General features: G+C 40.6%; 1 protein-coding gene across 3 annotated transcripts in view; it reads right to left on the reverse strand.

The window, feature by feature from the left end:
• The window catches only part of ogdha (oxoglutarate dehydrogenase a), an 85730-nt gene that overhangs the window by 42129 nt on the left and 15992 nt on the right, over positions 1–27609 (reverse strand). For 2 of the 3 annotated variants that reach the window (XM_071402273.1, XM_071402274.1), the window contains exons 3-4: positions 3145–3321; positions 1947–2049 (exon numbers count right to left, since the gene is read on the reverse strand). In XM_071402273.1, coding sequence (XP_071258374.1) covers positions 1947–2049; positions 3145–3321 — 280 coding nt within the window. Of the gene's footprint in view, positions 1–1946; positions 2050–2267; positions 2362–3144; positions 3322–27609 lie in introns of all 3 variants that reach the window. The other variant, XM_071402275.1, reaches the window with a different exon arrangement.

Here is a 27609-nt window from a genome sequence, read left to right on the forward strand (position 1 = left end):
TGATTTTAGGCTTGTGTGTGGCTGCTTGGCCATGGAAACCCATTTCATGAAGCTCCCGACGAACAGTTATTGTGCTGTCATTGCTCCAGAGGCAGTTTGGAACTCGGTATTGAGTCTAACAACAGAGGATATATGATTTGTACGCGCTACACGTATCAGCACCTCGGTGGTCTCGTTCTGTGAGCTTGTGTGGCTTACCATTTCGCGGCTGAGCCGTTGTTGCTCCTCGACATTTCCACTTCACAATAACAGCACTTATAGTTGACTGGGGCAGCTCTACTATGACAGAAATTTGACAAAATGACTTGTTGGAAAGGTGGCATCCTGTGATGGTGCCATGTTGAAAGTTACTGAGCTCTTCAGTAAGGCCATTCTACTGGCAATGTTTGTCTATGGAGTTTGCATGGCTTTGTGCTCAATTTTATACGCCTGTCAGCAACGGGTGTGGCGGAAATGTCCAAATCCATTCATTTGAAGGGGTGTTCACATACTTTTGTATATGTAGGGTATGTGCATGTTAAGTGTGTGAGCAAATTAATTGAAGGTGTGTGAGTTGAAGTATCAGTGTGTGAGTGGAGTGTGCAGAGTCCTTTGAGTGTGCATAGAGATGGTGTAAAAATAGAAATAAAATACAAGGGTCAACTCAGATCATCCGTGTAGCCATTTTATTAGCTGTTCAGCAGTCTTATGGCTTGGGGAACAAGATGCTGTTCAGCAGCCTGTTGGTGTCAGATTTGATGCAACGGTACAGCTTGCCGTGCGAAAGCAGAGAGAACAGTCTATGGCTTGGGTGGCAGGAGTGTTATACGATTTTCCGGACCTTCCTGATATGGAGGTCCTGGATGACAGGGAGCTTGGCCACAGTGATGTACTGGCCTGCCGCACCACCCTTTGTAGTGCCATGAGATTGAGGGCGGTGTTGTTGCCATACAAGCAGTGATGCAAACAGTCAAGATGCTCTAAATTGGTAGAACTTTTGAGGGCCCATTCCAAACCTTTTCAACCTCCCAAGGAGTGTTTGTGGACCATTTTAAGTCCTTAGTGATTTGGACACCTAGGGCTCCCGAGTGGCGCAGCGGTCTAAGGCACTGCATCTCAGTGCAGAGACGTCACTGCAGTCCCTGGTTTGAATCCAGGCTGCATTACATCCGGCCGTGATTGGGAGTCCCATAGGGCAGCGCACACAAATGGCCCAGCGGCGTCCGGGTTTGGCCAGGGTAGGCAGTCATTGTATTTTTTCTTAACCGACTTGCCTAGTTAAATAAATGTTAATGAATAAAATGTACAAAAATAAACTTGAAGCTCTTGACCCGCTCCCCTGCAGCCCCGTCGATGTGGAAAATAGCAAAGTAGGGCCGGAGCTCGCAAAACGGCAGCCATACAGTACGGCGACATCTTTATACAGAGGAAGGCCGGCGTAGGCCACACAAAAACCAGCATTTCATGCCAAACAGAGCTTGCTTAGCTACCCAGTCGACGGCGGATCTGTGAGAGGCTCATAATGAGTGGCTCATTCTACTCACCAAGTTTATCCGAGGATGTTATAATGTAAATGGGGACGTGAGAGTCCAGACGGGCATCCATAATCCCCAGAGGGTACAGCTGAGCAACATGATAACAGTGGGCCCAGCTGTCTGGGCTAAATCACCCACCCAACGGTGAAAAATAATTACTACAAAAACTGAACCATGGATACTCCTACGGTGGACGCCCTATACTCCCAAGGTGGCAAAGAGATTTAAGTCAAGTAAGTCAAAAAGCATCAATGCAAATATGTGGCATTTCAGGAAAACAAGGGGCAAGGAGCCCTTTCAGGGACAAATGGGCACATGTTTACAGAGAAGGTCAGTGTAGACCATACATAGACCAGCATTACATGCCAAACAGCGATTGCTCAGCTACCCAGCCGCCCGGAGGATCTGTAGTGAGTGGCTCATTCTCCTCACCGAGTTTATCCGAGGACGTTATAATGTCATTGGGGACGTGAGAGTCCAGATCGGCATCCATAATCCCCAGAGGGTCCAGCTGAGCAACATGGTGCCCACGGATCTAAAGAAACAGGTCCGAGGGGAAATGGAACAAAACATCCGACAGGTGGGGGTGAGAGGGGGAGGGGTGTGAGTGTAGAGAGACATAGAAGTGTTGAAAGGGATTTGAAAGAAAAATAAGAGAAGAGAGAGAAAGGAGGGAGGGAGGAAATGGGAAAGCAACATTAACACAAACAAGCTCATTATTGTCTCGCACAGATGTGAGGGAACATTTCTCACCGACATTCTGAACCCCAGTAGGTACTGGGGCATCATCAAAATTTATACAACTGATGCCAAGAGGATCGAGATCTGCGTTGTGATGGCCATTCAACTGGAAATAAGGTAACATTAGTCACATGGTAAAACAAGGTTTCAATTAAAACCACAACAATACAACAAAATAGAAATAGGAAACATTCAAGTGCACATTATAATAGGCATTTCAGTTAACATCATGATGTCACAGTTCTTTATGGTATAAAAACAGACATCTCACCTTTGTCCCCAGCTTTCAAATATCAACCATTTCAGCACAGGTACTTTATATCACTAAAATGTTAGTCCATTATCAGCATAGTTGGTATCATTAAGTCTGACGGTCAACTTTGTGGAAATATTTAGCTATGCTCACAGACAACAAAGATGGTCTATTTTAAACATCAAACTCAAAAGGTAGAGATTACTCAAATAGCGAGGAGGCAATATTGGTTATTTTCTTTGACTACAATAGTTTACTAACAATAGGTTCTGTGTTCTTGTCTTGTGTGCCACCACTAGATGCATTTTATAAAATATTTTTGTTAAACAGTCATAGCTTTCTGGCTGCTGAATGTTTTGTAATAGTAAAACTACTTGGCATGCTTACTAGTTGGCTCCCGAGTGGCGCAGCGGTTTAAGGCACGGCATCTCAGTGGTAGAGGCGTCACTACAGACCCTGGTTCTATCCCGGGCTGTACCACAGCCGTGGTAGGCCATCTTTGTAAACTAAGAATTTGTTCTTATCTGACTTGCCTAGTTAAATAAAGGTTAAAATACTAAAACCGTATAGACATGGTTGTCCTTGTTTTCAAATGTTGTAGCTCTGTGAGAGCCAGTGGTGGCTGACTGGTCTGACCTGGTAGGCACGAATGAGGGATTGGACAGCCAGGTGATCCTCCACCAGCTTCTCCACGTTGGGCTGAGCCCCCGCCAAAGACTGGGCTTGAGGGAGACCGGCCAGGCTCAGAGGGCTCTGGTGGGCCATGCCCGGGGGAGCACCTGCATTGGCATTGCGGAAGAAAACGTCCCAAGACTGCAAGAAAGAAAGAAAGAAGAGAAATAAGAATTGGGATTAATGAACATTGGTATGAAAGGAGATAGCCAACAAATCCATCTATGACAAATTTACATTTTATAAGAAGGTATAGCTTCATGACCTTTAGCAATGCTAGAAATATTAAATAAAAGTAACCTTATGTTACAGTTTCCATTTTCCCTTTGTGATGAAAACAACCTGTGTGATCAGTCTTATGCCATTCAAAACAACAATGGATGGCAAATTCCAACATTTTCCTGTTCAACTGATTTGGTCATTCTAAAAAATGTCTATCAAGTCTCATATTAAGCAGCCAACAGCTTCCTTGGGGAAAATCTACTTCAATGTTTTATGGTAAACTGACAAAACTAGTAAGGCCCTCACTTATTCCACAATATGAAAACCAAAACACAATGCCATTCTCTGGGATTCGTAAAAAAAAAAAAAAAAATGTTTTTGTTTTTTAAAAGTAATTTACTTCATACCAAAGGGATACTTGAAACTAACGCTAGTCACAAGATCCTTCATAGTAAACCTATATTTACATTTTAGAGATGCAGGAACGACAGTCCCAGCACCTGAATTACCACCCACCTGGTCAAAGATTTATACCAGTGCGATTAATGGTCAGCTGTGGCTGAAGTGATAGCATATCAGGCGGAAAGATTCCCTGGGGGAATCTTATAGGTTCAGCGTCACAGCCTCGGCTTCATTCAGTCAAATTTCCTCTCAAGTGGCTTGAGTTTCAGAAAACATGATGAGCTGGAACCATGTAAGGGCTTTACAAGCTGTGCATGAATCAAACTGAATTAAGAGTTTTGAAGTTGGAGTCAAGAAAGTGGGTATTGGTGACATCACACACATTTGCCTACTTTGTGTTGATACATTTACGCTACCTAAGAGTGAAGAGAGCCAAGAGCTGCGACCCAACTGACACCTTCTTCCCTATAGACTGAAATACTTTGATCAGGGCCCATAAGGGGATAGGGTGCCATTTGGAACACACACATGATATTCATCTTCCTCAGATAATAGGCCAACTGACCTTCAGCTATGCCCAATTCTAGTACATCGTTAAAACAAGTGGCAGGTTTTTTCTGCGTAGAAAAGTAGATGCGGGCAGCCTAAGTGTTTTTCAGGCCACCTATGTCCACCCAAAAAATGCAGGTTTTAGGAGGGGGGGTAAAAACCTTTTCAGTGAAATCTCAAGACAAACCAAATAAAGGGCGTAGAAAAGATAATTGACCTATATATATTTTCTAAATAAGATATTTTAGAACCAACAATAACCAAAATAAAAGTTAGTCAGGGAGAATCTTTCATTCCAAAACTATGCATTCAGGATAAAAAAAAATTTATGGCATGAGCCCCCAACTATACATTTCTCTCTCAGCCCCAGGGCTTGAAATTCACTTTAACCAACTGTCCTTTGGACAAGTAGGACAGATTTTTTTTAACTTGTCCAAAAGCTAAAGTCACTTGCCCCCCCCCAAAAATGGTCTGTAACATCTAGGGCTGTGGCGATCACGAAACCGTTAATTAACATAAACACATTTAGCATCTCTTGGCTTCCACACAGCCTACGAGCCATTTTAAAAAGTCTAATAAATCCATGTATTATAGCCTACACCTTCACAATAAATCCATTATTTATTTTAGACAGGTCTAAAGAAGCATGATATGAAGAATATGTAGTCTATTTCAGAAGAAAAGAATAGCATACCCTGAGTTGTCCTTATGATGGGTCCTGATGTGGCTATGCCAAACGGCTGTGGGCTACACTAGTTCATTTAGCAGACAAGAATTTCTTATAATTCCGTGGCATTATTTTATAATATGAAGAATACAATTGAACAAAGATTTGAGGAAGTGCGCGGTATTGAGCCGTTAAAACCTGTTTGGGATAGGGGGCAGCAGTTTCACTTTGGATGAATCGCGTGCCCATAGTGAACTGCCTCCTACTCTGTCCCAGATGCTAATATATGCATATTATTATTACTATTGGATAGAGAACACTCTGAAGTTTCTAAAACTGTTTGAATTATGTCTGTGAGTATAACAGAACTCATATGGCAGGCAAACTTCCAAACAGGAAGTGAGAATTCTGAGAAGGGTCGATGTTAAAGTTCTCGCCTATTCAATTCCCTGTAATATATGGATCTGTTTGCACTTCCTACGCCTTCCACTAGATGTCAACAGTCTGTAGAATGTGGAATGAAGCCTCTAGTGTGATGTAGGGCCGGATGGCAGCTATTTGAGTCAGTGGTCAGGCAGAATGCTAGTTCCTGGTCACGTGCGCTAGTCATGATATGGCCATGTGTTCCATTACTTATACAGCCATGAAGAAATGCTCCGGTTGGAACGTTATTGGATATATATGATAACAACATCCTGAAGATTGATTCTCTACTTAATTTGACCAGTTTATTCGACCTGCAATATAACTTTTTGAAGTTTTTGTCCGAGTTCGCCTGGACCGGCACCAGCGTTTGGACATGTGAACTAAAAGTGCGAGCAAAAGTAGCTAATTGGATACTAGTAATGGACATTATCGAACAAAACAACGATTTATTGTGGAACTAGGATTCCTGGCACTGCATTCTGATGAAAGATCATCAAAGGTAAGGGAATATTTATGATGTAATTTCTGTTGACTCCAACATGGCGGAGAAATGTTGTGTATTTCTGAGCGCCGTCTCAGATTATTGCATGGTGTGCTTTACCCTAAAGTTTAAAAAAAATCTGACAGTGGTTGCATTAAGAACCAGTGTATTTTTAATTATATGTAAAACATGTATCTTTCATCAAAGTTTATGATGAGTATTTCTGTTATTTGACGTGGCTCTCTGTAATTACTCCGGATATTTTGGAGGCATTTCTGAACATGGCGCCAATGTAAACCGAGATTTGTGGATATAAATATGCACATTATCGAACAAAACATAAATGTATTGTGTAACATGATGTCCTATGAGTGTCATCTGATGAAGATTATCAAAGGTTAGTGATTAATTTTATCTCTTTCTGCTTTTGTGTGACTATCTTTGGCTGGGAAAAATGGCTGTGTGTTTTTTGGATTTGGTGGTGATCTAACATAAATATATGTTGTGTTTTCGCTGTAAAACATTTTAAAAATCGGACACGATGGGTAGATTAACAAGATGTTTATCTTTCATTTGCTGTATTGGACTTGTTAATGTGTGAAAGTTACATATTTCTAAAAAATATTTTTGAATTTCGCGCGCTGCCTTTTCAGCGGAATGTGGGTGTTCAGCTAGCGGAACCCCTGGGCTAGAAAGGTTAACAAAGAAATAGGTACTCACATTTGCTTAATTATGAGTTAATGTAACTTTAGTTCTACAAACATTTTGCTTTCCGATTAAATGTTTAATACATTGTAAGGCTGCATGATGAGACTAATGATGATTTTTTTTTAAAGTAGCTTGAAAGGCATGAGCACTGCTTAGTTTTTTGCGCAGGCTGTACACACTCCAATAGTCTCTTATTCACAATTTGACAAGCACTTGACAAGGCCTCAAATTTCACGGCGGTATCCCCATTGTGGCCGCAATGCACCCTAAAAAATCCATGCCTTTTGCGGCCGGAGTGCTGCATTGTGCCCTTCTGCCTGAGTGAGCTGCGCAATCCGAAGCGTCTCCGTCACGTGATTGGATCTTTCTCACAGGCTACATACAAGTGAAGACAGACATCGGGAATGCAACTACGTTCGTCCTTATCCAATTCCGAGGAGCATATTGAAGATATTGGAAGAACTGTCCACATTCACGTTTCGTCAGCCAACAAGAGTAGGCCTAATGATCAGCAAAAGCACAAGCCTATGTCACTACTATCCCCCATAGTAAAAATGTTGACCTATTATATTCTGTGCGAGAAATAAATATTCCAAACATAGTCTAGATGTGGGATGCGATAGATCCCAAATTAATTCAAAAAACTGTCGCTGACACAACAGATCAGAACATTTAGCTTAAAATGTTGATAAAATATTAGGCTATTTCTTCACATTATAAGCGCAGCAATGCGCACATGGTAGTGGGTTATACGCGCGAATGTTCCATTTGAGGAAAACCCCATTATCAAAAGTGAACGCAAATACAATTACGCATTCCCAAACTTGAAACTCACGCGCTGCTTACGTATGCCAGTTAGACACAACACTAGAGCTCGACCAATCGGCAATTTTTTATTTATTTATATTTATAATAATAACAATTACAACAATACTGAATGAACACTTATTTTAACTTTATATAATACATAAATAAAATATATTTAGTCTCAAATAAATAATGAAACATGTTCAATTTGGTTTAAATAATGCAAAAACACAATGTTAAAGAAAGTAAAAGTGCAATAGGTACCATGTAAAAAAGCTAAAGTTAAAGTTCCTTGCTCAGAACATGAGAACATATGAAAGCTGGTGGTTCCTTTTAACATGAGTCTTCAATATTCCAGGTAAGAAGTTTTAGGTTGTAGTTATTATAGGACTATTTCTCTCCATTTCTATACCATTTGTATTTCTTAAACCTTTGACTATTGGATGCTCTTATAGGCACTATAGTATTGCCAGCTCAATCTCCGGCGTTGATAGGCTTGAAGTCATAAACAGCGCTGTGCTTCAAGCATTGCAAAGAGCTGCTGGCAAACGCAGGAAAGTGCTGTTTGAATTAATGCTTACGAGCCTGTTGCTGCCTACCACCGCTCAGTCAGACTGCTCTATCAAATCATAGACTTAATTATAATATAATAAACACACAGAAATACGAGCCTTAGATCATTAGTATGGTCAAATCCGGAAACTATCATTTAGAAAACAAAACGTTTATTCTTTCAGTGAAATACGGAACCATTACGTATTTCACCGAACGTGTGGCAACCCTATGTCTAAATATTGCTGTTACATTGCTGTTACATTCAATGTTGTCATACTTACGTAAAATTGTGGCAAATTAATTACAGTCTTTTTTTAGGAAGAAACAGTTCGCAACTAGCCAGGCGGCCCAAACTGCTGCATATACCCTGACTCTGCTTGCACTGGAACGCAAGAGAAGTGACACAATTTCCCTAGTTAATATTGCCTGCTAACATGAATTTCTTTTAACTAAATATGCAGGTTTAAAAATATATACTTGTGTATTGATTTTAAGAAAGGCATTGATGTTCATGGTTAGGTACATTGGTGCTACAATTGTGCTTTTTTCACGAATGCGCTTTGGTTAAATTATCGCCCGTTTGGCGAAGTAGGCTGTGATTTGATGATAAATTAACAGGCACCGCATTGATTATTTGCAATGCAGGACAAGCTAGTTACACTAGTAATATCATAAACCATGTGTAGTTAACTAGTGACTATGTTAAGATGTATTTTTTTTTTTTTTTTTTTACAATTAGTTTAATGCTAGCTAGCAACTTAACTTTGCTCCTTGCTGCACTCGCATAACAGCCTGCCACGCAGTCTCCTCGTGGATTGCAATGTAATCGGCGTCCAGATATGCCGATTACCATTTGTTATGAAAACGGCCATGCCGATTAATCTGTCGACCTCTACACCCCTTGTAAAGCGGATTAATGTGCTTAATTTTATTTGGCCTGTTTAGTTGTGATACAAACCTTATTAAAACATAGACCTGTGGGCTAGGCTACATGAGGTGTGAGATTAGGATGCAAAAAAGTCGCAAAAAAAGGCATTGTTTCTTATGCTGGGCATTATTCACAAGTGATAGGCTAATATTGTCACCCATCAGACTATTCTTGATTTAATCTGGTCTTTACATATATTATTTAGTGTGTGTGTGACATTTGTTTCGATTTATAATGGACCATTATCATGCACCTGTCTCGAAACAGCACTTAACTTCTCTAGGGTAGGTGAGACGCTAACGTCCCACCAGGCCAACATCCGGTGAAACTGCAGAGCGCTAACATTCTAAATACACCATTAGTTATATTAAACATTCTTGTAAATACATGCATCTTACATCATTTAAAAGATGAATGTCTTATTAATCCAGCCGCTGTGTCAGATTTCAAAAAGGCTTTACTGCGAAAGCAAACTATGCGATTTTCTGAGGACAGCGCCCCGCACACACAAGTATTACTAGCATTTTCCAACCAAGCATTAGCATCACAAAAGTCAGAAATAACAATAAAATAAATTGCTTACCTTTGAAGATCTTCCTCTGGTGGCAATGCCAAGTGTCCTAACTACACAGTGAATGTTCGTTTTGTTTGATCAAATCAATTTTTATAGCCTAACACAAAACATTTGTAAACCGCTTGCGTCATGATTTCCTTCTCATTCAACTTTGGACGAAGCGTTCGTGGTAATTACACACACTAAACAAACATTTCTCCAGTCATGGTTGGTTTCATTGCAATCCTCTGGTTGTTACTAATACAACGATACTTGATGGTTCTTTTGCCGGGACGTATTGACCGAAACAAAACGATTTGAAGACACCAATCAATGACCTCATTGCGCACCAATGGTCAGACTGGTCTATCGTTGATTGACTGTATTTTGGCCCAATGACCACCGATCATCTTGAAATCTAGCTTGGAAGATAGCCAATGAGCTGAGGTAAACGGCAATATGTAATGGTTATACATTCGAAGACCAGCCTTTGTCGGAAACTCTGGCGTAAAAGAGGTTCATTCGCCATTGCAAATCCTACTTGACGGAGCCACGAGTGTTACGCAGAGCAGTACATAGTCAATAGCATTTTCAGCAAGATTATATATTAAAATTACGGCGAATAAATCAGGAAAAGCTAAAACAAAGTCTAGGTATACAGATTTAACCCAAATTATAGAGGAAATTGATAGAGAAAGCGAGACCGAGTTGCTTCAGGAAGATGAATCTTTCAGCGAAGCTAGTTTTGACTCCAAGGCGGAAGACATGTTTCTGCACGGCGAGGATGCCATGCTGGACTGGTAAGTTCTAATGCTAATGTCGTTGATTGAAATGAATAATATCAAATATTATTCATTTGAGATTTTTTGTTGTTGATTTTCTTATTTTATTTGCAATATATAAAAATATCAGTAATGAAATGTGTAAAGTACACATTGGCTATACTGTGTGTGTGTGTTATATATATTTTAAATTTATTTTACATAAACATGGAATGGAACAGCACTTCACCGTAGCGATTATGTTCCCTGTACTCTATATACAGTGGGCAGAACAAGTATTTGATGCACTGCCGATTTTGCAGGTTTTCCTACTTACAAAGCATGTAGAAGTCTGTAATTTTTTATCCTAGGTACACTTCAACTGTGAGAGACGGAATCTAAAACAAAAATATTTGATATTATTCATTTCAATCAACGACATTAGCATTAGAACTTACCAGTCCAGCATGGCATCCTCGCCGTGCAGAAACATGTCTTCCGCCTTGGAGTCAAAACTAGCTTCGCTGAAAGATGTATGTATGATTTTTAAGTAATTAATTTGCATTTTATTGCATGAAATAAGTATTTGATCACCTACCAACCAGTAAGAATTCTGGCTCTCACAGACCTGTTAGTTTTTCTTTAAGAAGCCCTCCTGTTCTCCACTCATTACCTGTATTAACTGCACCTGTTTGAACTCGTTACCTGTATAAAAGACACCTGTCCACACACTCAATCAAACAGACTCCAACCTCTCCACAATGGCCAAGACCAGAGAGCTGTGTAAGGACATCAGGGATAAAATTGTAGACCTGCACAAGGCTGGGATGGGCTACAGGACAATAGGCAAGCAGCTTGGTGAGAAGGCAACAACTGTTGGCGCAATTATTAGAAAATGGAAGAAGTTCAAGATGACGGTCAATCACCCTCGGTCTGGGGCTCCGTGCAAGATCTCACCTCGTGGGGCATCAATGATCATGAGGAAGGTGAGGGATCAGCCCAGAACTACACGGCAGGACCTGGTCAATGACCTGAAGAGAGCTGGGACCACAGTCTCAAAGAAAACCATTAGTAACACACTACGCCGTCATGGATTAAAATCCTGCAGCGCACGCAAGGTCCCCCTGCTCAAGCCAGCGCATGTCCAGGCCCGTCTGAAGTTTGCCAATGACCATCTGGATGATCCAGAGGAGGAATGGGAGAAGGTCATGTGGTCTGATGAGACAAAAATTGAGCTTTTTGGTCTAAACTCCACTCGCCGTGTTTGGAGGAAGAAGAAGGATGAGTACAACCCCAAGAACACCATCCCAACCGTGAAGCACGGAGGTGGAAACATCATTCTTTGGGGATGCTTTTCTGCAAAGGGGACAGGACGACTGCACCGTATTGAGGGGAGGATGGATGGGGCCATGTATCGCGAGATCATGGCCAACAACCTCCTTCCCTCAGTAAGAGCATTGAAGATGGGTTGTGGCTGGGTCTTCCAGCATGACAACGACCCGAAACACACAGCCAGGGCAACTAAGGAGTGGCTCCGTAAGAAGCATCTCAAGGTCCTGGAGTGGCCTAGCCAGTCTCCAGACCTGAACCCAATAGAAAATCTTTGGAGGGAGCTGAAAGTCCGTATTGCCCAGCGACAGCCCCGAAACCTGAAGCTCTTTGTAAAGTGGATGGATACCAGAGAGGTGGTCATGTGCACAACTATCCACAAGTCCTTCAGTGGCGATCCCGTCGTCAGGCGTGAGGACAGTACCGGGGCACGGACCACAAAAAATGTCCCCATTCCAGCTGCTGTGAAGGACTACAACAAGGGCATGGGAGGTGTGGACCTGTCAGATGCGCTGATAGGATACTACAATGTTTTCCACAAGACCATGAAATGGTACAAGACATTTTTCTATAATTTCATTGACATTGCTGTGGTGAGTGCCTTCATCCTCCAGAAGGAAATGGCCAACAGCTGTGGACAGCCCCCCATCTCACAGCTAGCCTTCAGGGAGCTGCTCATCCAGGAGCTTGCTAGCTACAGCAAGTCCACTGCAGCACCTTCTGTCCCTTCTGCTCCAACCAGTGGTGTTCACCTGCCCAGATTCATCTCTGCAGGCATGAATGTGCCTCAGGGCAAAAAGGGCACAGTAGGGAGACATCGTTGTGCCCTTTATCACAGGAAATGCCCAATCACCTGCACCACCTGTTCAGTAAGCCTCTGCTTTACAGCAGAAAGAGACTGCTATGGGCCATGGCACCAGCAGCACAATATTGTGTAGAGGACTGAGGGTGGTCACAATATTGTAAATAGAAAATGTGTAAATAGTTACCCTTGTTATTTGTTTATGTTTATTTTTCATATTTTTTTTTGTGGGGGGTGTGTTAGAATAGCATTTATGTATTTTGTATACAGTTCTTTCCTTCAAAATATATCACTGTACCAATTCAGCCACTTGGGTACATTTGTGTGGGACACCTGGGTGACTTCATGCTCAATGTCATGTAGCTCGCTCATTTTTGAAGTTATCTGTCTATAACTTTGCTCAGCTATTGTTGCCATCTTATGTTCTTCATTCAAATCATCCCCAGTACCCTATCTATATGTTTGGCTGTTCTTGGTCATTTAAAAGATGCAGCAACAATAAAAAACAGAAAACGTATGTTTATTTCCTTGTATTTTTTCTACCAGATCTATTGTGTTATATTTTCCTACATTCAATTCACATTTCCACAAAATTCAGAGTGTTTCCTTTCAAATGATACCAAGAATATGCATATCCTTGCTTCTGGGCTTGAGCTACAGGCAGTTAAATTAGGGTGTCTTTAGGCGGAAATTGAGAAGGGGGGGGGGGGGGGGTACCCCAAAGAAGTTAAATAGTGAATGGAGAACGCTTTTCCCCGTGGTTTATTTTCATGCCAGGTAGGTAGGCTATACTATTTGACTGCCTTCATGACTTGTGACCACAGGTGTGGCAGTAATACGGTCACTGCAACAGTCCGAGTAACATCACTGTATGATGCATGGAACCACTTGACAAAATAAAATTCATTCATCTTTCTTTTACCATAGAGATATCAAACAAAAATGTAGGCTACACTTTGCCTATTGACTTCGTTGCATATTCAAGCCTGTCTCAAAATACAATACTGCTCCTTTAAGGCTCTCCTGGAGGATGGCTGGCCACCCCTTCGTAGACTACAAAATATTGCAACATTACAATTATCAAATAGTTTTTGTCTTTTTAAATAATTCCCTACGGTGCTTGAAATTTAGAGCATCCCGGCATCCCTGGGACAATAGAAATATGTCTACGTTTCAAAACAGTTTTCTGGGATGACAGATCCAAAATTCATACAACCACCGCACATAAAAAATAAAAAAGCAATGAGGCTGATGCAACCGATCAGACCGGTTAGCGTCACATTTTGATAAAGTTATATTTCTTCATATTATAAGCTCAACAATGCACACATGGCTGTAGGCCACGTGCGAATGTTCTAAAATGCAATTAGCGGTGAAAACACTTTTAAAAGTGTACCGCATGCTTGAGCAGTTTCATGTGACAGCGATGAAAATATCCCATTTCAAATTAAGGGAGAACTAAAAATGCATCAACTAGCATTGGGCTAGCCTAATAATATGACTAGGACATGACAAGGACATGGTCACGTTGACGTAGGATTTAGCATTTATTTCACCATGCAGAAAATGAAAAGCAGCAAAAAAGTTTTTAATTAATGCAGATCTAAAATGCTTCTTATTGTAAATTCTGCTCGGCTTCAGTCAGGGTTGCGCAAAATCATGAATGTAAAACGACACATTTTGTGCTTCAGTTGCACTTCTCTACTCTGACAAAATATCTTCTCTGGTCATTGGATCACCAAACAGCACTGACTGATGTGTAGGCAACTTCTCTCCTGTAAAAAGCAAAAATGCAAGATTTACTTCAAGCAGAACCTTAGAAAGAATGTAGCCAACTACATTTCCTATGATAAGCCTTAGAAATATGATGGCCATGCATTGTTTTCCCCCAAAATCCTTGCTTTTTCATTGTAAACTATTTATCCATGTGTGGCTGCAAGCCAAATAGCATTGCACCTCTGGTTGTCATATGATGAAATTGATTTTCTGCCAAATTTGTTGCACTAATGTATTTTGTGTGAAGAAAAACTATAGTTGCATACCCCTTATCATAAAAAAAACACTTGACTTCCAATATAAAATGCAGGTGAAATGGTTTAAAATTTAGATTTTTGGAAAACCAAATGAAAGCCAAAAACACTGGTTTCAAAAGTATATTAAGTGTTTATAAATGTATTCTCTCAACATTTCTATGGTTGCATTATGGCTAAGACATGCTTCATAAAATGACAAAATGTCCAGGTTTTAAACAATTAAGTTTCAGGTTTACTAGTATAAAATGCTGACCGCCTACGCTAAGATTCAAGGTGGGAGATGTGTGGTGCACAACAGGCACTTTCCTTCACTCTCCGTTCTTGTGACCATTTGATCTGAACGAATCGTGCCTCGAATTATGTCGACAGAATCAAGCCTTTAGAAGTTAATGTTAAGTATCCTTCATTATATTTGTCAAACATGACTGACATTTATCCTATAGGTATATAATTAAAAACCTAACTAAAGTATGGCAACATTTTCTGGTGCCTCCCTCATCTCAGCATCGGTTTGGACATGAGGCTGTAACCAATATGCATATTACCTAGGCTGCACTGACATGTTGGCTTTTTCATGTACATGGAAAATAGAATTTAAAATTATTCCAATGTTGGCCTCTCTGATTGGTGTAAAACGTTCGATCGTGATTTTCTTTACTTGTCCATACGGACAACTTAAATCTACGGCGCATTCAAAGAATTCAGACCCATTGACTTTTTCCATACTTTGTTGTTACAGCCTTATTCTAAAATGAATTACATGTAATTATTTCCTCAACCAATCTACACACAATACACCCCATAATGACAAAGCGAAAATTGATTATACATTGTTGCAAATAATATATACACACAGTTGAAGTCGTAAGTTTACATACACCTTTAGCCAAATACATTTAAACTCAGTTTGTCACAATTCCTGACATTTAATCCTAGTAAAAGTTCCCTGTCTTAGGATCACATTATTTTAAGAATTTGAAATGTCAGAATAATAGTAGAGAATGTTTTATTTCAGCTATTTATTTCTTTCATCACATTCCCAGTGGGTCAGAATTTTACATACACTCAATTAGTATTTGGTAGCATTACCTTTAAATAGTTTAACTTCGGTCAAACGTGTTGGGTAGCCTTCCACACGCTTCCCACAATAAGTTGGGTGAATTTTGGCCCATTCCTCCTGACAGAGCTGGTGGAACTGAGTCAGGTTTGTAGGCCTCCTTGCTCGCACACGCTTTTTCAGTTCTGCCCACAAATTTTCTATTGGATTGAGGTCAGGGTTTTGTGATGGCCACTCCAATACCTTGACTTTGTTCTCCTTAAGCCATTTTGCCACAACTTTGTAAGTATGCTTGGGGTCATTGTCCATTTGGAAGACACAATTGCAACCAAGCATTAACTTCCTGACTGATGTCTTGAGATGTTGCCTCAATATATACACATAATTTTCTTTCCTCGTGAAGCCATGTATTTTGTGAAGTGCACCAGTCCCTCCTGCAGCAAAGCACCCCGACAACATGATGCTGCCACCCATGCTTCACGGTTGGGATGGTGTTCTTCAGCTTGCAAGCCTCCCCCTTTATCCTCCAAACATAACGATGGTCATTATGGCTAAACAGTTCTATTTTTGTTTCATCAGACGAGAGGACATTTTTCAGAAAAGTACAATCTTCGTCCCCATGTGCAGTTGCAAACCGTAGTCTAGCTTTTTTATGGCGATTTTGGAGCAGTGGCTTCTTCCTTGCTGAGCTGCCTTTCTGCCTTTCATGTCGATATAGGACTCATTTTACTGTGGATATAGATACTTTTGTACCCGTTTCCTCCAGCATCTTCACAATGTCCTTTGCTGCTGTTCTGGGATTGATTTGCACTTTTTGCGCAAAGTACGTTCATCTCTAGGAGACAGATTACGTCTTCTTCCTGAGCGGTATGACAGCTGCGTGGTCCCATGGTGTTTATACTTGTGTACTATTGTTTGTACAGACGAACATGGTACCTTCAGGCATTTGGAAATTGCTCCCAAGAATGAACCAGACTTGTGGAGAACTACAATTTTTTTTATGAGGTCTTGGCTGATTTCCCCATGATGTCAAGCAAAGAGGCACTGAGTTTGAAGGTAGGCCTTGAAATACATCCACAGGTACACCTCCAATTGACTCAAATGATGTTAACAAGAAATTTGTGGAGTGGTTAAAAAAATGAGTTTTAATGATTCCAACCTATGTGTATGTAAACTTCCAACTTCAACTATGTATTTATATATATATACAGTTGAAGTTTACATACACTTAGGTTGGAGTCATTAAAACTTGTTTTTAAAGGCTCTGAATACTTGTAAATGTGATTTCATAAAAATAAAAAAAATTATAATTGCAAAGTTTACTAAAAACCTGTTTTTGCTTAGTCATTATGGGGTAGTGTGTGTAGACCGATGAGGGTGTAAAACATTTTAATAAATTGTAGAATAAGACTAAGGTAACAAAATGTGTAAAAAGTCAAGGGGTCTGAATACTTTCCGAATGTACTGTACATACTGTATTCTATTCTACTGTATTAGTCAATGCCACTCCAACATTGCTCATCCTAATATTTCTTAAATCCATTATTTTACTTTTAGATGTGTGTATTGTTAGATAATACTTCACTGTTGGAGCTAGGAACACAATAATTTCGCTACACCCGCAATAACATCTGCTAAATATGTGTATGTGACCAATAAAATTAGATTTTGCCTGTTTATGCTGTGTTTTTAATGCTATCTGACTGACTCCAACATTACAAAATCAAATGGGGCCCCATGCGATGACATTTTGAGATTCTTCCTGACTCTTGTTTTTATTCTGGTGGTTGTTAGTTCTCAAAGATGATCTTATTTAAAAAATATATATAATTCCACTATCTTTTCGACATACTTTACATCTGGTTTTAACTATTTAACTTGACACCGAAAACTTTTACCACCCTGAAAGTAATTCAAGGTTTTCCACAATGTTTTGGAGTGGCGGTGGCCCACCACTGCTAAATTAATATAGTGAAAACACTGATAATTTTGTCAAAATTAAATGTTAATACTTTCTTAGCAAAAGGGCAATTTCTCAAGTAAGAATTTTGCTAGCACTGTCTGGGAGTGGTCTGAGTGATGAGGGGAAAACAGAAAATTGGCAGACAGGTTTGGAAATCGTATTGGTCTATTAAAGGGGAATTTCACCCTGGGGGAATCTGGGCTTGTTTTCATCATGCCGAGGCATTTCTAGGTCAGTGAGTTGCCCAGGAGCAGTGGCAATCCGTCATTCAGTGCAGGTACCCCACCTAGTTTGAGCCCTACCTGTTTAGCAAATAAATAAATAAAAAAGCAGCATTTTTTGGCATTAATTTGTGTTACATATCTGTTTGCAAACATTAAGAAAAATACTAATACTCCTTGAGTTAATAAAGCTGCATACAAACATGGTCTCTTTGAGTAAGGCAACTCCAAAATGCAGGTGTTTCAGCTTAGCTCAGTGCTTTCTGTGGTGGAGTGACAGGCAACAAAAGCACAGAGCGTAGGCGTTGGCAATCTTCTCTAGTTGCGTAGTGATTGAATCAGTGTTCTTCCTCAAGGGGACACTACATCACCACAGAATCTATAGGAAGAGCAAGGCAGTTCTAGCCCCCTTGGCTGCTGCCAAAGATTTATATTAGAAGTGCCCATCCATGAAGGCTCAAGGTCATTGGCCACAGACTAAATTGTCAAATCACGTTGTATCTACCGTAGCTTTGATTGGACTGATGTCCAATCAAAGTAGGTCAAACTAATACTTTTAAATCTTAGTTAGCAAGCTAGCTAGACAAGCAGTCATGAATCGCATCAACAATTTACTAGCAAATCCTTATCATATGAAGAGAATTATAGATCGAATGTATAGGTGCTCCTCGGCCATAAACTGCAAGCATTGCAAAACAATCACTATTTGTCTTCCCCTGCCGGCTATTCAGTTGGGAGGGTGTGTGGTCCAAGTCTGGGTTTAAGGATTTAAAACATCTGTCTGAAAGGGTATCTTTTCAAAGCTTAAAACAAACATTCACTCAACACCATGGGCCATAAAATGTTGAATACATTGGCCATGCTATCAATCCAGCATGACTTCTGCCATGTTAAAAACAACTGGGAACTCAGAATTGGTAAATCTCAGACTTCAGAGCGTTCAAGACAACTAGGACCTCAGAAAAGAACTAGCACTGACTGGGAAAGTACGTTTTGAACCGTCATCCAACTCGGAATTCCAAGTCGGGAACTTGGGTCTCTTTCTAGAACACCGACTTTCCGACCTGAAAATCACTGACGTCATGATTCAACCCCCCAACATGCAGTATTGAGAGATTTTTTCCCAGCTGTCAGGTTTACATCTAAATATTTCGAAACGTATGTGATTAAACATGAAACTATTTTTGAAAATATGTAATGTGATACTAACTTTCTAAATGAGAGTATGGCTTTTCATATAAAGATTAACTAGTCAGTGGCCATGTCCATGTGAGCATAGACATTACGTCGGTGTCACGGAACCGTCCTTTTCTACGCCAGAATATAAAACCACCAGTGACGAAATTTAAATTTCATGCCAAAAGACACTCAGGGTCTCAAATGGTTAAGCCCACGCAAACCACGGTGTAAACTAAGGTTGCAAATGGTTAAACTTTGAGATTATCGATCAGTACAGAATAAGAGCAAATCTTAGGCGTATAATTACTAGTCTGCAGCTAGAAATTACGTAAATCTAGAATGAGAATACTGACAACCGCCGAAGCATCTATTCTAGGAGTACATTTTCGAATTCTAACCACCTACAACAAACTGTGTTCCCCCAGAAGTCAACCAGACTTTTCTGTCGACTTTCTCCAGCAGATGAACCGGCGAACACAGCGAGAGACAACACATACTCGTAAATATGTAAATTGCAATTTAAATTTTCGAATGAGCGGTCGCTCATGTAAAGTATTAGCAATTTCTATGAGTGTAGTTATGAGCTAGGAGTTTCCCGCTCGAGAGGTCCACACCCCCTTCCCTTTGTCTACCAAGCCGTCATATCGGCTTAGCACACTAGGGACTTCTCTATCATTGTTAGTAACCAATATCTGTTTGTTATGAAATTGTGTGTGATTAGTTAGTAAATAAATAATTAAGCCAATGTATATGGCTGATTCAATATGGAAACTAGGGTTTGTGCAGATATCTGAAGGTCGTAAAATTCTTGGTTGAGACTGATAGAAGGTAAAGAATAATTAATGACTGATCGATGACTGAAATGTAAGAGATCTTTAGAGCTAAGAGTTAATTCGGAAGACGTAACTCCTTAAATAAACTTAATCCGTGGTGCCCCAGGTTATTAATGAGTTAATTGTTGCATGATTTAATTCAATCATGTAGTCAATTAACTTGTTTGGGATAGGTGGCAGCATTTTCACTTTTGGATGAATAGCGTGCCCAGAGTGAACTGCCTCCTACTCAGTCCCAGATGCTAATATATGCATATTATTATTAGTATTGGATAGAAAACACTGAAGTTTCTAGAACTGCTTGAATGATGTCTGTGAGTATAACAGAACTCATATGGCAGGCAAAAACCTAAGAAAAAATCCAAACAGGAAGTGGGAAATCTGAGGTTTGTAGTTTTTGAACTCACCCCTATCGAATACACAGTGGGATATGGGTTAATTTTCACTTCCTAAGGCTTCCACTAGATGTCAACCGTCTTTAGAACGTTGTTTCAGGCTTCTCATGTGAAGGGGGGCCGGATGGGAGCTGTTTGACTAAGGGGTCTGCCTACAGCCTCGTTCTCAGTCACGCGCTTTCACTTGAGAGTTAGCTCTCGTTCCATTGGTTTTCTACAGATAATGGAATTCTCCGGTTGGAACATTATTGAACTTTTATGATAAAAACATCCTAAAGATTGATTCTATACTTAGTTTGACAAGTTTCTTCAACCTGTTATATAACTTTTTGAACGTTTCGTCCGAATGGACCAGATCGCGCTTTTGGATTTGTTTACCAAATGCCCTAACAAAAGAAGCTATTGGACATAAATGATGGACATTATCGAACAAAACAAGCATTTATTGTGGAACTGCGATTCCTGGGAGTACAATCTGATGAAGATCATCAAAGGTAAGTGAATATTTATAATGCTATTTATGAATAATGTTGACTACCCAACATGGCGGATATTTCTCTGGCTGGTTTGGACGGAAATAGCTTAAAGTTTTTTGGAAATCTAACACAGCGGTTGCATTAAGGAGAAGTGTATCTAAAGTTCCATGCATAACACTTGAATTTATCAACATTTATAATGAGTATTTCTGTGTATTCATGTGGCTCTCTGCGAAATCATAGCATGTTTTTGAAATACTGAACATAACACACCAATGTGACACACCAATGTGAAATTTTTGGATATAAATATGCACTTTATCGAACAAAACACACATGTATTGTGTAACAAGAAGTCCTATGAGTGTCATCTGATGAAGATCAAAGATTAGTGATTCATTTTATCTCTATTTGTGCTTTTTGTGACTCCTCTCTTTGGCGGGAAAAATGGCTGGGTTTTTCTGTGACTTGGTGGTGACCTAACATAATCGTTTGTGGAGCTTTCACTGTAAAGTATTTTTAAAATCAGACACTATGGCTGGATTAACGAGAATTGTATCTTTAAAATGGTGCCTAATACTTGTATGTTTGAGAAATTTGATTTATGAGATTTGTATTTGGCGCCCTGCGATTTCTGTTGGCGAGGGGTTCCGCTAGCGGAACGGGGTTCCCGTAGCGGAACCCCAGTCCTAGACAGGTTAAATCAACCATTTATCGGATCACCAAGAACTACAAGGAGAGCGGTTCAATTCTTGTGAAGAAGGCTTCAGGGACCCAAGAAAATCCAGCAAGCGCCAGGACCGTCTCCTAAAGTTGATTCAGCTGCGGGATCAGGGCACCACCAGTACAGAGCTTGCTCAGGAATGGCAGCAGGCAGGCGTGAGTGCATCTGCACGCACAGTGAGGCGAAGACTTTGAGGATGGCCTGGTGTCTAGGGCAGCAAAGAAGACAATTCTCTCCAGGAAAAACATCAGGGACAGACTGATATTCTGCAAAAAGGTACAGGGATTGGACTGCTGAGGACTGGGGTAAAGTCATTTTCTCTGATGAATCCCCTTTCCGATTGTTTGGGGCATTCGGGAAAAAGCTTGTCCGGAGAAGACAAGGTGAGCGCTACCGTCAGTCCTGTGTCATGCCAACATGGTTGCTTCTCAGCCAAGGGAGTGGGCTCACTCACAATTTTGCCTAAGAACACAGCCATGAATAAAGAATGGTACCAACACATCCTCCGAGAGCAACTTCTCCCAACCATCCAGGAACAGTTTGGTGACGAACAATGCCTTCTCCAGCATGATGGAGCACCTTGCCATAAGGTAAAAGTGATAACTAAGTGGCTCGGGGAAAAAAACATTGATATTTTGGGTCCATGGCCAGGAAACTCCCCAGACCTTAATCCCATTGAGAACTTGTGGTCAATCCTCAAGGAGGCAGGTGGACAAACAAAACCCCACAAATTCTGACAAACTCCAAGCATTGATTATGCAAGAATGGGCTGCCATCAGTCAGGATGTGGCCCAGAAGTTAATTGACAGCATGCCAGGGCGAATTGCAGAGGTCTTGAAAAAGAAGGGTCAACACAGCAAATATTGACTCTTTGCATCAACTTCATGTAATTGTCAATAAAGCCTTTGACACTTATGAAATGCTTGTAATTATACTTCAGTAATCCATAGTAACATCTGCCAAAAATATCTAAAAGACATGGACATGCTGACCAGACCGGACACATCGCGTGCGCGAGCGTTGAAAAATAAATTTTGAAATCCATGTTATTCAATTATTGCGCCAACGAGCGTCTGCGGTGCCAAGGGCTAAAATAGGAAGGACTTCCATTTCTGACGCAGATCGCGCTGCAAGTCCTGCCTCTCGCATCTCCTCATTGGTTTATAGAAGCAGGTACCCACTTACCATCTCCTCATTGGTTATACCCACGTGGGTGATTGAAAGACGAACAATTTTGACAGTTGTCGTGGTAATACTATGAAAGTTTAGATGCCAATCACCATATAAGTTCAAAGATGAAAAAGCCTGGAAGGAGGAGAGGTGACTAGAAACGATTCGGTTGACCGTTTTGTGTGTGGATTAATTGTCCCAGGACAAATTAGCTAGCAACAGCAAGCTAGCTAAATAGGACAAATTAGCTAGCATGTGCAAGCTAGCTAAATTTCCATACATGATTAATGTTTTTCTACCCGTCCCCAAATTAATGTAATTGGTTCAGAGTTTGTTTTGATATTTTAACCTGCGTGTCGTGATCGCGTTTGGTGTGGGGGGACAAAATACACTGCTCAAAAAAATAAAGGGAACACTTAAACAACACAATGTAACTCCAAGTCAATCACACTTCTGTGAAATCAAACTGTCCACTTAGGAAGCAACACTGATTGACAATAAATTTCACATGCTGTTGTGCAAATGGAATAGACAAAAGGTGGAAATTATAGGCAATTAGCAAGACACCCCCAATAAAGGAGTGGTTCTGCAGGTGGTGACCACAGACCACTTCTCAGTTCCTATGCTTCCTGGCTGATGTTTTGGTCACTTTTGAATGCTGGCGGTGCTTTCACTCTAGTGGTAGCATGAGACGGAGTCTACAACCCACACAAGTGGCTCAGGTAGTGCAGCTCATCCAGGATGGCACATCAATGCGAGCTGTGGCAAGAAGGTTTGCTGTGTCTGTCAGCGTAGTGTCCAGAGCATGGAGGCGCTACCAGGAGACAGGCCAGTACATCAGGAGACGTGGAGGAGGCTGTAGGAGGGCAACAACCCAGCAGCAAGACCGCTACCTCCGCCTTTGTGCAAGGAGGAGCACTGCCAGAGCCCTGCAAAATGACCTCCAGCAGGCCACAAATGTGCATGTGTCAGCATATGGTCTCACAAGGGCTCTGAGGATCTCATCTCGGTACCTAATGGCAGTTTTTTTTTTTTTTTTTTAAAGAGAGTAAATGAGGCTGAATGAACTTTGATACCAGACAACGCTCCGCTGATAGCCAGGTGTAGCGGTGGTAAGGATTCACTCCATGGGGCTGAAAGAAAAGCTCCACTGTCAGGACAGCTTTATGTAGGCCTTAACAGTTTGTGGGCACCCTTTGTCATCATTATAGTGCAATTAACCTCTCTGGGATATGTGGGACGCTAGCCTCCCGCATGGCCAACATCCAGTGAAAATGCAGAGTGCCAAATTCAAATAAATTACTATAAAAATTCAACTTTCATGAAATCACACATGCAATACACCAAATTAAAGCTACACTTGTTGTGAATCCAGCCAACGTGTCAGATTTCAGAAAGGCTTTACGACGAAAGCACACCAAACGATTATGTTAGGTCAGTACATAGCCACAGAAAAACAAAGCCATTTTTCCAGCCAGAGTCACAAAAAGCATAAATAGAGATCAGATGACACTCATAGGACTTCATGTTACACAATACATGTATGTTTTGTTCGATAAAGTTCATATTTATATCCAAAAATCTGTTTACATTGGCGCGTTACGTTCAGTAATGTTTTGCTTCCAAAACATCCGGTGATTTTGCAGAGAGCCATATCAATTTACAGAAATACTCATTATAAATGTTGATGAAAATACAAGTGTTATGCATGGAACTTTAGATAAACTTCTCCTTAATGCAACCGCTGTGTCAGATTTCTAAAAAGCTTTACCGAAAAAGCACACCATGCAATAATATGAGTACATCGCTCAGAGCCCAAACAAGCCAAAGAGATATCCACCATGTTGTGGAGTCAACAAAGTCAGAAATAGCATTATAAATATTCACTTACCTTTGATGATCTTCATCAGAATGCACTCCCAGTTCCACAATAAATGTTTGATTTGTTCGATAAAGTCCATCATTTATGTACAAACACCTTTTGTTTGCGCGTTTATTACACAATCCAAACTGATGACGCGCTGGCAGGTCCAGGCGAAAGTTCATAAAAACATGTCAAACGAAGTATAGAATCAATCTTGAGGATGTTTTTATCATAAATCTTCAATAATGTTCCAACCGGAGAATTGCTTTGTCTTCAAAAATGCAATGGAACGCAAGCTACCTCTCATGTGAATGTGCGTGACCAGCTCGTGGCACTCTGCCAGACCTCTGAATTAATCCCCTCTCATTCCCCCCTCCTTTATTGTAGAAGCATCAAACAAGGTTCTAAAGACTGTTGACATCTAGTGGAAGCCTTAGGAAGTGCAATATGACCCCATTTCCACTGTATCTTGGATAGGCAAAGAGTTGAAACACTACAAACCTCAGAATTCCCACTTCCTGGTTGGATTTTCCTCAGGTTTTTGCCTGCCATATGAGTTCTGTTATACTCACAGACATAATTCAAACAGTTTTAGAAACTTCAGAGTGTTTTCTATCCAATACTAATAATAATATGCATATATTAGTAACTCGGACTGAGGAGCAGGCCGTTGACTCTGGGCACCTCTGTGCACCTTTCATCCAAGCTACTCAATACTGCCCCTGCAGCCATAAGAAGTTAAACAGTATGTATTTGTATTTATTAAGGATCCCCATTAGCTCCTGCCAAAACAGCAGCTACTCTTCCTGGAATCCAGCAACATTAAGGCAGTTTAATGTATTGTTGTGTATGGGAGATTGAGGCGAAATGGCACCTTTCAATCGTTCTCATTCACAACAATACTGTCTAAGTACAACCAAAACCCCATTCCTCACCTCAACGACCTGTAAAAGATCTGTAAACCTCCCCCTGCCCATTGACTTTGACAGTTCATTCTTCTCAATAGCAGCAGGGGATTTTTGTAGACGTGTCTTTGTATTGTGTTTTGAGAATATACATATTTTTTATATATTTAACCTTTATTTAACTAGGCAAGTCAGTTAAAAACAAATACTTATTTACATTGATGGCCTACCCCGGCCAAACCGGTCGACGCAGGGCCAATTGTGCGCCGTCCTATGGGACTCCCAGTCCCGGCTGGTTGTGATACAACCTGGAATTGAACCAGGGTCTGTTGTGACACACCTACCACTGTGATGCAGCCCCCAGAGAGAAGAATGAAGCGGTTGTAGTCTTGACAGTGTGCCTTGCAAATTTTTGTCCCACAATCTTGTGCTCCTTAACTGCAAGGTGTGTCCCCTCCCTCAGACTCAATTACAAAAAATGACGCCGCTTTGGGGCATTTTTCAGCAGGGCCCGTGGAAGGACTCCAGATAACCTGAGTTTTACAAAGTGAAAAGGTCAAAAGAGAAAAGGGGTAGACTAAATTGGTATGGAAGGTACGCTGTGGTCCTCAAGCTACATCTAACTAGCTGTAACCCCACAACACAAACTCATGCAAAAGCTTCCCAATTCATGTTTATGCCATGCTTACTGTAATTCGTCAACGTGCAAATATTTTTGCCCATTTACCTTCCCCTTGTGCAGAGCAAGGGGTTGGAAACACATGCTGGTGGAATAAAATGATGTACCACCTACAACAAAGACACAATTTAAAATCACCCCACTAAATTGTATTGAGCTCTATTAAATTGTCTATCTTAGCACACCTAACATGGACATTTCAATATTATCAGCGAGTTAGCATCACTACATTGGCTACATTAGATTGCTAGCCAGCTGAGAACCAACTTACCACCCATAGCTATTTATCATTACTACCAACACACCGAGAGCGTGTTAGCTATTTCGACAAATCTATTTTTTTGTAACAGAGCGTTTTCCATACAAGGGTGGAATAGATGGCTACCAGATTGAGTTACTCTTATTTTCTAACGTTAGCTAGCTTACATCAGCTAATGTTAGTCCAAAAGGCAGAACGAACAGACAAACATGTTTACTCTGCAGAAGGTATCTAGCTAGCTACCAGTCTAGAAGTGACTACGATGGCATGCGGGAAAATGATTTTCAGTGCGTATTCAAAAGGTAACTAGCTATATGATTTAGTTGATGGCTTTCAGGACTGTAACGTTAGCTAGCTAACGTACCTAGTCCAGCTAACGTTATGTTACCTCTACTGTAATTGAAAATCTTCGTTTTGAAGGGAGAAAACAATGGTACCGCATCACTTCTCAGGTCTCGTCGAAATGGATTCCCCATCTGTTCAGCCTGAAAATACTTCTGATAATCTTTGGTCACCATAAGGATATAAGTATCATTCTTGATAGCCGAAAAACCACTGGCAGCATTGGGGTAAATACCTGGTATGTAGAACGGGACCTCATTTTTGTGCTTATTTGTAATTAGCACAGTCAGAAGGAACAAATGTTGTGTCAAGAAGCAGTGTGGCTTGGCAGGGTCGTGTTTCTTCGCCTCTCCCTAGTCCGCACGGGAGCTGCAGCGATGGGACAAGACGAACTACCAATTGAATATCACGAAATTGGTGAGAAAAAGGGGGTAAAATAAGTTACAAAATGAAAACGTATAAAATGCCTAGAGAAGTTCTGAGATTTTAAGTAAACAACAGCCAACACGCAATAATGTCGTTTCTACGAATAGTGGACTTTGTAGTTCACTATGAACAGATGAATAAACAGGAAGTCGAAACTTCCCAATTCTACCAGTGAAATGAAGATGCGCTCGTTCCAGCTTGGTGTTTGGATTAAGTTGATGTTAATGACAAAATCGTAATGTTGCTAATTTAGTAGAAACGAAATGCTGTGGCAGAGCCAGAGTAAAATTCACCGTTAACTAATTTCCTGCATGGTGATGTCACCATGGAACGCCAAAACTCCCTTTCACCTAAGTAGGCTGAAATTTCAGACAGTCTATTCGAACAGCTCTTACACTAAAATGGCATTATCTTCACAATTCTCCAGTATTATTCCAACCTCAGTGTGAAAAAATAACACAAAAAACATGATGTTCACTTTGACTGCACTGGGCCTTTAACAAAAAATTCAAAACCTGTTTAATACAGATGTAGAATGGGCACATTCAGGAATGTAGCCTCCAAATATTTTTTTGCTTGGTATTGCTAGCAGTTTTTAAAAATGAACAAAAAAAATTACCTCTGTGACCCGATTCAGGAAACTAGGCATATGTCGCAAGTCACGACTTCACAGGAGAGCTGTTTGAAAGTAAAAAATATTTGACCAAAATGTG

Source organism: Salvelinus alpinus, chromosome 5, assembly GCF_045679555.1.
Source record: "Salvelinus alpinus chromosome 5, SLU_Salpinus.1, whole genome shotgun sequence".
Taxonomy (NCBI): Eukaryota; Metazoa; Chordata; class Actinopteri; order Salmoniformes; family Salmonidae; genus Salvelinus; species Salvelinus alpinus.